Genomic DNA, 11,105 nt, shown 5'->3' with positions numbered 1-11,105 from the left:
GACATGACTTTCCTGAACCCATGCTGACTGGGCCTGATGGCCAGAGTGTGCTGCATGTGCTGCATGATGGCACTCAAGATGATTAGTTCCATCCCCTTCCCCAGCACCGAGGTCAGGCTGACAGGCCTGTAGTTCCCTGGGTCCTCCTTCTGTCCCTTCTTGTAGATAGGTGTCACATGTGCCAGTTTCCAGTCAGGCAGAACCACCCAGGTCAGCCAGGCTCAACTCTTCTTCTGTGTAAGTTTGATCTCAACAGAGCTTTTTCTGCTCACTGTCATGGCCTATGACCGCTACGTTGCCATCTGCCACCCCCTGCACTACGGGACCCTCCTGGCCAGCAGAGCTTGTGTCCACATGGCAGCAGCTGCCTGGGGCAGTGGGTTTCTCAGTGCTGTGCTGCACACAGCCAGTACATTTTCACTGCCCCTCTGCCATGGCAGTGCCCTTGACCAGTTCTTCTGTGAAATCCCCCAGATCCTCAAGCTCTCCTGCTCAGATGCCTACCTCAGGGAAACTGGAGTCCCTGCGGTTGGTGTTTTCTTTGGTTTTGGGTGTTTTGTGTTCATTGTGGTGTTCTATGTGCAGATCTTCAGGGCTGTGCTGAGCATCCCCTCGCAGCAGGGTCAGCACAAAGCCTTTTCCACCTGCCTCCCTCACCTGGCTGTGGTCTCCCTGTTTTTCAGCACTGGCATCTTTGCCTACCTGAAGCCCCCCTCCATCTCCTCCCTATTTCTGGACCTGGTAGTGTCATTTTTATACTTGGTGTTTCCACCAGCAGTGAACCCCCTCATCTACAGCATGAGGAACCAGGAGCTCAAGGATGCCATGTGGAAACTGAGGACTGGATCTTTCTAAGTAGCAGTATGCTGCCCATCTTCATCTTTATATCACTGGCCATGTAATTCTCGTTAGGACCAGTTTGTATTTAGTAGGGTTTTAGTTGTTTTATTTTCTTTTCAGTCTGTTTTGTCTAAGCTGTATTAACATGGGCTGCATTCCTACCACTCCTTATGACGTATCTCCAGATCTTCTTTTACCGAGACACTGCGTAGTGATGAGCTGTGCTCTCTTGTGTCAAGTGTGAGGGAAAGGTATCCTATAAAGGAATACATCACATGTCAAACACCCAAGTGTAACAACCTAGAGGCAGTTATCCAGCACCAGAGAGAATTAGCTGTACGGGAGGTAATTTATTATGATCTGGACAACTCACAGCTTCCCTCTGATCCTGATGACATCCTATGCACCCCAGATATGTGGCGTAAGGTTGTACGAAGTGCACCAGCAGGGCACACCAATTCACTGGCATCAAAGGACTGGGATGATGCAGATCCAGCAACCATATATGAGGTGTCCTGCCGACTCCGGAGATATCAGGACAATGTTTCCCACTCTGTGATCGCAGCAGTAGAGAAACTGGTCAAACGACTTGACAACAATATGTCCAACTCCCAACCATTATGGAGCAATGTTGCAGCTACTGGGAGAAAGCGTCCATCTTCCCAGAAGGGAGGATACAGAAGATACACACGGCGAGAGACGCTGTGGTTTTACCTGCGTGACCATGGTGAGGACATGATGAAGTGGTGTATGCAGCCCACCTCAGCGCTTCAAGCGCGAGTAAATGAGCTGCAAGGCAAAAGAATTGCACAACGCGGTTCTGCCAGGAAGAACGCTGCACCAGTGAACAGCCAACACAGTCAGCAACAATAGAGGTGCCCTGCCTCCAGCCAGGTGGAGGAGAGGGATAACCGTGTTTATTGGACTGTGTGGATCCGATGGCCTGGCACGTCAGACCCACAAGAGTACAAGGCTCTGGTGGATACTGGTGCCCAGTGTACGATAATGCCATCGAATCATGGTGGGACAGAACCTGTCAGCATTTCTGGAGTGACAGGGGGATCCCAGCAACTGACTGTGTTAGAGGCTGAAGTGAGCTTAACTGGGAAGGACTGGGAGAAACACCCAATTGTGACTGGCCCAGAAGCTCCATGCATTTTAGGTATGGATTACCTCCGTAGAGGGTATTTTAAAGACCCAAAAGGGTACCGATGGGCTTTTGGAATAGCTGCTTTGGAGACAGAAGAAATTGAACAATTGCGGGTCTTGCCTGGACTCTCGGATGATCCTTCTGTTGTGGGGTTGTTGAAGGTCGAAGAACAGCAAGTGCCAATTGCTATAATGACAGTGCACAGAAGACAATACCGTACTAACCGGGATTCCCTGATCCCCATCCATAAGCTGATTCGTCAACTGGAGAGTCAAGGAGTGATCAGCCGAACCCGCTCACCCTTTAACAGTCCCATATGGCCAGTGCGGAAGTCTGATGGAGAGTGAAGGCTGACAGTGGATTATCGTGGCCTAAATGAAGTCACTCCAGGTATGAGTGCTGCTCTACCAGACATGCTGGAACTGCAGTATGAACTGGAGTCAAAGGCAGCCAAGTGGTATGCCACAATTGACATTGCAAATGCTTTCTTCTCAATACCACTGGCGCCAGAGTGCAGGCCACAGTTTGCTTTCACCTGGAGGGGCATCCAATACACATGGAATCGTCTGCCCCAGGGGTGGAAACACAGCCCCACCATCTGCCATGGACTAATTCAGACTACACTGGAAAAGGGTGAAGCCCCAGAGCACCTGCAGTATATTGATGACATCATTGTATGGGGCAATACAGCAGAGGAAGTATTTGAGAAAGGAAAAAGGATAATTCAAATCCTTTTAGAAGCTGGTCCTGCCCAGTCAAAATCTCCACGTACTGTAGAAGGAGACAGAGTCCCAGTGGTGCATATGAAGAGTATATTAGGGAAGACAGTTTGGGTCATCCCTGCTTCAGGCAAAGGTAAACCCATGCCTGGGATTGCTTTTGCTCAAGGACCTGGTGTACTTGGTGGGTAATGCAGAAGGATGGAGAAGTTCGATGTGTACCCCAGAGGGATTTGATTTTAGGTGAGAATAGCCAATATAATTAATAAGGTAGAAATTGTATTATAATAATTGCTCTGTGCATTCATTATTGCTATTATTGCTGTATGTTGTTGTATGTTGTACCAATGGAGTTACAGCCGGAGTCATACAAGTCAATGAAGGAAGAGTGCCACGATGACGGGACCAAGACCTGGTGTTCCAAGAACTTTTTTTCCTCCTTCCCTTTGAACATGAACATCTTTGATTCACAGACTATGAATATGGACCATGTCAGGTGTATCGGTCGAGAGCCCGAGATGCAGCATGCAACGATCCAGTGACGCATACTGACACCATGAGAGACTGTTACGACGAATGAAGCCTGAAAATCATCATGGACTAAATGTTCATTCACTCAACAAACTCAGAGGAATGGTCCATGGACTAAGGGAGTAATACCTGTATGCACATGTGTGTGTATACATGTGTGCACACATATATGTGTGTCTGGAACAAGAAATGGTTGGATCTGGTCATGACGTAAATGGTATGGAATAAGGGGTGGATAATGTCCTGGTTTTGGTCAGGATGGAGTTAATTTCATTTGTAACAGCAGATGAATGCTGTGTTTGAGAGTAAAATGGGAGTACTGCTGATAACACCCTGATGTTTCTAGTTGCTGTCAGACGGTCAAGGACTTTCTCAGCTCTTCATGAGAAAGGAGGGGCGAAGCCAGGACAGGTGACCCAACTGACCAAAGAGAGTATTCCACGCCAGTTACGTCCTGCCCAGGATATCGGGGGCTGACGGGAGGAAGGCCGAGGGCGGCTCCGGGACGCGCGGTTCTTGGGGGACGGTCGGGTTCTGGGACGGCTCTGGGTGGCACGGCCTGAGCTGTGGGTTTGGTGAGAAACTGCATTGTGTATCAACTGCTTCATATATTTTTGCTTTGAAGTCTTGTTAGTATTGTTACATTGTATCTTTCTGTTATCTCAGTAAACTATCCTTATCCCAACCCACGGGCCTCTTAGTTTCTTGGTTTTGGGGTTACTTGCCCCTTCCTCTTCCTTTTCCCTTCTCTTCCCCCTTTCCCCACCCCCCCACCCTTCCCTCTTACCCTGCTCTTTTCCTTTAAGGAGCAGGCAGCTGCGTGGATCTTGGCCCTCAGCCGGGGTGAAACCACGACAAAGTCAGAGGTCAGAGTGGTTTTAGATCCACAGGGAGGGAGGGAGTCCCAACGCTGGCAGCCAACCCAGGCTGGGAAATGGGAAGCAACAGAGGGACTGTGAAAACTACGCTCCTGATACCCTGTGACAGTATGCTTCCCCCATTGCCCCCATGTTTTCCTGACTTTTCCCTGTTTATATGGATTGGTAACCATTGGTGTTGATTGTGATTTCTGCATCTGTCTCACAGTGAGTTCAGGAAGACAGGTAACAACACAATCGCCAAGGGTTATCTATGCTAATGTGCCCACCCAGGCACTGGTCAGTGTCCACTGTCCACGGGTGGTATGTAAATATGACTATGAGCCAATCATCTTACTCCATAAATAGTGAGCAGTCCAAGAGCCCTTTGAGCTCTCCTGAGACGACAGTGGGCTGCAAGTCAGGATCTCCCCTTGAAAGGGACGCCTCTCAAGGTGACTCCTCGAGGTCGAGAGAATCCTTGCCGTGACAGATCCGCAACAGATCCTGGGTAAGTGAGCTGGGAATAAGTGCACTTAGATTTGTGATCTTGGCTAAGAAATAGAAAGGATTAATTGTGTATAGAATCCTTTAGATATAAACCATTGATATAAACCGTCTGGGACTGAGACTGAATCCAGCCTCACCTGGGCTCCTCTCTGAGCAGGAGTTTAGAAACCAAGGGGATTCTTTCTGAACCTCGTGACTCAACGGGAGGGTCTCCCTGATAGATTCGTCTGACCCTGTTCTCTGTGCACTAACTAATCAAGAGTACCTTCCCATCGAATCTTAATTACTCTCACGTTTATTACCAAACACCATTACAGCCTTTTATTTTATATCCATAAACATGTTATTGCCTCTCCCTTAAGAGTGAAGTGCATCACTCTGATCTATCCCATCTGCGACAGCTGTGCAGCCCAGAGCCATCCCGAAAACTGGACCGTCCCTAAAACTGCACGTCCTGGAGCTGCCTCCTCCGACCAGCCCCTGCTTTTATGCTGAGCATGACAGAATGGGTATGGAATACCCCCTTTGGCCAGTTCGGGTCACCTGTCCTGGCTGCATCCCATCCTTTCTCATTAGTAGGGAAATATGAACAACTGGAAAAGTCATTGATTGCTTGGCAACAGGGTGTTCTCAGCACTGCTCTCATCCTAATTCCTAAACACAGCATTCTATCCACTATAAGAAAAGAAATTAAACTCCATCCTAGCTGAAAACAGGACACTTAGGTATGCAATGGATCAAGCATGTGGAGAGTAGCCTCATAGATTTGGTAGATGCTTTGGAGGTCTCTGGAAATCTCAACGTGTCCTTGGCCAATAGGGGAATACGTGCTTGTGAGGTCATACTGACAGACCTGGAGCAGGCTGTGGACAGTGGAGGTTGTTGTGAAGTCACTGATTCCGGAACAGTTGACAGGACAAGAGAAGGCAGATGGTCTGTGTTGTGATGTCAGTGGTTCCCAAGTAGCTGACAGGCCAGACAAAGCCCAAAACTTGTGCAGAGAGTATCATTACTCCCTGAATAGTTGATAGGCTGGGAAAAGTCCAATAGGCTGTGTGGGTTCTGAGGAAATCTCTCTAGCCTGAGTCTAGGACCAGGCTTATGGACAGTACACGTCCTTCTGAGGCTACTGGTAGCTGGATGTATGATTGGCCAGGAACTGACAGATATCTTAGGAATGTCCTTGTGATGTCAGTGGTGCCAAAATACCTGACAAGCCAGGAATGGGCACATGTCAGTGGTGGATGCTGTGAGATCACCTTTGCCTGAGTGGTGGACAGGCCAGTAGTGTGCAGCTTACTTGTGCATGACGTTGTGGTTTCATTGGTGCTGGATTAGCTTTGATGCTGAGAGAAGGCATATGGCTGGTGTGGGTGTGGTGGTTTAGCCCTGGCTGGAGGCCAGACACCCACCAAAGTCAGTCTATCCCTCCCCTTTTTATTTATACAGGGGAGAAAATAGATATCAAGAGGCTCAGGAGTCAAGATAAGGACAGGGAGGGATCATCCTTTAGTGAACGACATGGGCAAAACAGACTCAAGAGAGGGAAGGACAGAAAACTCTCTAGTTTCTTACACTGCCCTGCACACCCAGGGACACCAGAGTTGGATAATGAGAAGCGTGACCAGATCTTAAAACAACGGGACCAGATCTTAAAGCACCTTCTCCCCACCCCTCCCTTCTTGCAGACTTCAGTTTAGTCAGGATTTTGCTCCCTTCTTCCCCCCCATTGTGGCTCTGGAGGGGCAGGGACTGGGAGGTGGGGTTTCGGTCAGTCCCTTGCAAGTTGGTTTCCTTCTTGGCTGGGGGGGGTCATTCATTCGTCACAACCTCCCCCTGCTGCACTGTGGGGTCCCACCCAGGGCAGAGAGTCCTCCACGACCTTCTCCAACATGAGTCCATGAGTTGCCCCACCGTGGGTCACTGCTATGGGTGCAGTCACCAGTCACAGTGTCTCTCAGTCCCAGTCCTCCACGGGGTCACCAGCCTCCCCCCAGCAAAACTGCTCTGGCACAAATCTCTCCCTCGCTCATCTCTGTGTCTCTGTCTCTCCCCAAGGGCTGCCAGTGCTGGCAGGGTCTGGCTCCAGCGTGGGTCACAGCATCTCCTGTCTGTCTCCCCCTGCTCCATCCAGCGTGGGGCCTCTCCACGGGCTGCAGGTGGGGTCTGGGCTTTTTCCCTGGGCTGTGGTGGGACACCCGCTCCACCATGGGTTTCTCCCCAGGCTGCAGGGGCATCTTTCACTCGGGCACATTGGGCGCATCCTCCCCCCTCTTCCCAGCCTTGGTGTCTGCACAGCTCGTTCCGTCTTCTCACTCCCTTCTCTGCTGGAAAAAGGCAGCTGCTTGTGTTTATGTTTCCCTAAATGTGATTCCCAGAGGTGCTGTGACCATCACTGATGGGCTTGGCCTTGGTCAGCAGTGACTCTGCCCTTGGATCAACCAATGTTTGCTCTGCAGGGCCTGCAGAGAACTTCCAGCTGCTTCTTGCAGGAGCCATCTCTGCAGCCCCCATCCTCTCCCAGCACCCAGCTATGCCAGACTGCTACAATAAATGACCTTCCTATGTATCTGAATAACAATGTCCTGGGAGAGAATCTCCTCTGGAAGCTGACCCCCTTCACACGCTGCTTGGCCGTAGCAGGCAGCTGAGGAGAGAGATTTCATGGGTATTAAACTGGATCATGTTGAACTGCTGTTTGTTGTCAGAGAAATCTGTCTGTGTCTGTGAACATAGATGATGTGAGGAGAAGTGTTGGGAGTTCCAGGAGGCCAGTGAGGGAACTGCTGGGGTTGGGGAAGAGCAAGGTTCACCAGACAGGGTTGGATCTCCAGAGACTGCTTTTCCTGCCTGTCCAGATCTCCTCATGAGACCCATATCCATCACAGAATGCTGCTGTCACTTCTTCTATCAACTGAGCCATGACAGACAATACCCATGACTAAAAAAAGGTCCTGCATGGGAAATTCCGTTGAAACCTGTATCACTAAGGACCCAACTAAAATCCAAGTAGTTGTAGGAGTTTTGACTCTTTAATGAAAATGAGTTAGAGCCATGCTTGTAAGGGCTTTCTGGATGTTAATGAGCCCCATGGTGTCTTTTCTTCTGAATCCCCAGACCTCAGATACCAAGATGAGAGTGAAGAAACCTCTCAAGAACTCCAAGTCAGGAGTAATGCCCAAAGTACCTTGAAGCACTAACAGGCCCCACTGGGAGCCATTACTGACAAAGCCTCCCCATGGGCTCGTTAGAGCAGACAACTGGAGGCCATGAGGACAAACCCAGGCAAAGCACAGGCAGCTCTGATGCTGAGGACACCCTGGCTTGGTCTGATGAAGCAGAAATGCCAAGCACTGACCCACAGCCCCTGGGCAGGGACATCCTGAGATTGTCAGAGATGAGATCATAGAACGATTCCCATGAGATCTGAGGCACCAGGAGGGAGCCTACAAGAACTGGTCTTCTCCTGCTGAGCTTGGCCAGGCTCCTGGGATGGAGGGAGCTCATGGCAACCCAGCAGTGCTGCAGAGAGACAGCTCTGTCCAGGAGCAGCTCCTCTGCCAAGCACACAGGGCTGGGGACACTGCCTGTAGGCACCGAGGGGAGACCTGTGAGGCTGAGAGAGCTGATGGATGCTGAGAACTCACTGGAGAAGAAATCTCCACAGCCTCTCCCTGGTATGTCTGTGGGTGCAGGGCAATGCAGGTTCTGTTCCTGGAGGGATCTCCTAAAGCTGGGACATGGGGCAGTGTGTGGGGTCTGTCAGGAGGACAGGTTCTCTATAGGACCAGAAAGTGCTGCCTGGAAGGGATGCCCTTCTGCCCCATCAGAGGGACAGGGCAGGACAGCTGTCTTCTCCTGGGCATGGCTGCATTCGCACTGTGGAAAGAAGCGGTGGATGTAAAGTCTGACACATGGAAATATGGTGCAGGGTCCTTGTCCCAGAGAGAAGAACCCTCCGAGTGCCTGTCCTTCCAGCCTCCTGTGGAATATTCCTCGCCGTTTACTCTCCTGTCCTTGTTGCCTTTCTCCCACCGTTTCCTGGGGCTCTGGGCACATCCAATTGTGGGGCTGGCACTGAGCTGACCCTCACTTCAGAACACCCATCTGTAGGACTGAGGTTTTCCAGGCAGCTCCTGATGGGCTGCAGCTGCCTCCCACAATGGCACCGCTCTCCCAGGGACTCTTGTGCCCCAGAGAGGAGCCCCATGCAGGAGACATCTCGGCACAGAGGCCGTGGCAATGCCACTCATCACCTGTGTGTGGGCAGCTGCCCTGAGCCCTGTGTGTCCCTGGCTGGGAGCTGAGATCATCCTTGGGTAGGATGAGACCGCAGGAGGGCTTTGGAGCTCTGCCCTGCGAGACTGGATTCCTCAGCTCTCAGTCAGGAGAAAACCAAAGCTCCAAAGCTCTGCTCTGCCCTTGGGTGAAATTGGAGTGACAGTGCTGAAAAGCTCATTGCTATCCACAGGGGATTTAGTCTGAGATCACATCATCCTTCTGTTTACTGACTGCTGCTAGGCAGGTCTGAGTTCTTGAGAGCCCACAGCTGACCCTCCTCCCAGCAGTGGCAGACTCAAGCCAGCACAAAGCAGACCTCCAAAAAGGGACCTGACAAAAAGCTTCCTGAATATAGGGAGTTAATGTGAATTGGAAACTGTTTCCCTCAAAGAATCGTTCCCTAACTTCTCACTGCCTTTTCCTTTATGGACAGGTCTCCACACTTGACAGCAGCAGATGTCCAACAGCAGCTCCATCAGCCAGTTCCTCCTCCTGCCCTTTGCAGACACATGGAAGCTGCAGCTCCTGCACTTCTGCCTCTTCCTGGGCATCTACCTGGCTGCTCTCCTGGGCAATGGCCTCATCATCATCACCATAGCCTGTGACCACCACCTCCACACCCCTATGTACTTCTTCCTCCTCAACCTCTCTGTTACTGACCTTGGCTGCATCTCTACCACTGTTCCCAAATCCATGGCCAATTCCTTGTGGGACACCAGGGCCATTTCCTACACAGGATGTGTGGCTCAACTCTTCTTCTTTTTATTTTTGGTCTCCACAGAGTACTATATTCTCACAGTCATGGCCTATGACCGCTACGTTGCCATCTGCCACCCCCTGCACTACGGGACCCTCCTGGGCAGCAGAGCTTGTGTCCACATGGCAGCAGCTGCCTGGGGCAGTGGGTTTCTCTATTCTGTGCTGCACACAGCCAATACATTTTCCCTGCCCCTCTGCCATGGCAATGCTGTTGACCAGTTCTTCTGTGAAATCCCCCAGATCCTCAAGCTCTCCTGCTCAGATGCCTACCTCAGGGAAACTGGACTCATTGTGGTCAGTGTCTGTTTAGCTTTTGGGTGTTTTGTGTTCATTGTGGTGTCCTATGTGCAGATCTTCAGGGCTGTGCTGAGGATCCCCTCGCAGCAGGGACGGCACAAAGCCTTTTCCACCTGCATCCCTCACCTGGCCGTGGTCTCCTTGTTCCTTAGCACTGCCTTCTTTGCCTACCTGAAGCCTCCCTCCATCTCCTCCCTATTTCTGGACCTGTTAGCATCATTTCTTTACTCGGTGGTGCCACCAGCAGTGAACCCCCTCATCTACAGCATGAGGAACCAGGAGCTCAAGGATGCCATGTGGAAACTGAGGACTGGATGTTTCTAACAGTTCATCATTGGCCATGGAACTCACATTAGGTCCAGTCTGTATTTAGTACGAATTTTGCTGGTTGTTTTGTTTTCTCAGTAGCCTAGAGACATGTATGCACTTCACTTTTCTCAGCAGGTTTCCACCTCTGATTACTCTTTGGTCATTTCGATGCTGCTCAGCTCTCCAGTGTCTTCTGAGACTTGGAAAACTTCCCATCTTTCAGATGTCTAATAAAGAGTTCTCTCAGAAGTTCAATGTGTTGATAAGTGACCTTTCTATGTATATGAACAAAAGTTGGTTTGGAGAGAATCTGCTCTGAAAGCTGACCCCCTTCATATGCTGCAGGATGAGCATGAGCCAGCAATGTGCCCTCCTGGCTAAGAAGGCCAATGGCATCCTGGGGTGCCGAGGTAGATCACTGGCAGCCCCAGTACCTTAGGGCTCAGAGTGTTCAGAGACAAAAGGAAGGTCCTAACATTGCCTGATGTCATTTCTGGCCATACCAGTGTCCAACTTTGAATCTGCTAAATGCACAGCAATACATCCCAAACTAAAGGTGTGAGGGATGAAAGATGTTCATGGCCTTACATATCCCCTGGTATCCCACTAACATCTCCAGTAACATGGGGTCAGGGCTTTTGTAGCCATGGGAGTGGATGTAACTCTGCCCAATGTAATTTCCAGCTTTAACAGTGTCCACCTTCTACACTGGTCAATGTGCAGCACCAGCTCCATGGCAAAAGGTGCCCTGAAACCTCCCCAGGTAGCCCACTAACAGCCCCATTAACCTTGGGGCTCAGGGCATTCCTAGCCACAGGAACAGTCCTAAAAATGTCATTTTCAGGCTCTACC

The 11,105-nt window shown here is 50.6% G+C and overlaps 1 protein-coding gene across 1 annotated transcript; it reads left to right on the top strand.

Annotated features, from left to right (window-relative positions):
- Positions 1 to 9,344: 9,344 nt before the first annotated feature.
- LOC311200720 (olfactory receptor 14A16-like) lies at positions 9,345 to 10,268 on the top strand (the record flags this gene model as incomplete). Its single annotated transcript, XM_084275006.1, has 1 exon — positions 9,345 to 10,268. One exon carries the CDS (start codon positions 9,345 to 9,347, stop codon positions 10,266 to 10,268), a length of 924 nt encoding a protein of 307 aa, XP_084131132.1.
- Between the last annotated feature and the right edge of the window lie 837 nt (positions 10,269 to 11,105).

The sequence above is a fragment of the Gallinula chloropus genome (genome assembly GCF_964237585.1).
Source record: "Gallinula chloropus genome assembly, chromosome: 24".
Taxonomy (NCBI): domain Eukaryota; kingdom Metazoa; phylum Chordata; class Aves; order Gruiformes; family Rallidae; genus Gallinula; species Gallinula chloropus.
Note: the sequence above shows the minus strand (reverse complement) of the source record. Positions and strands in the feature narration are given on the sequence as shown.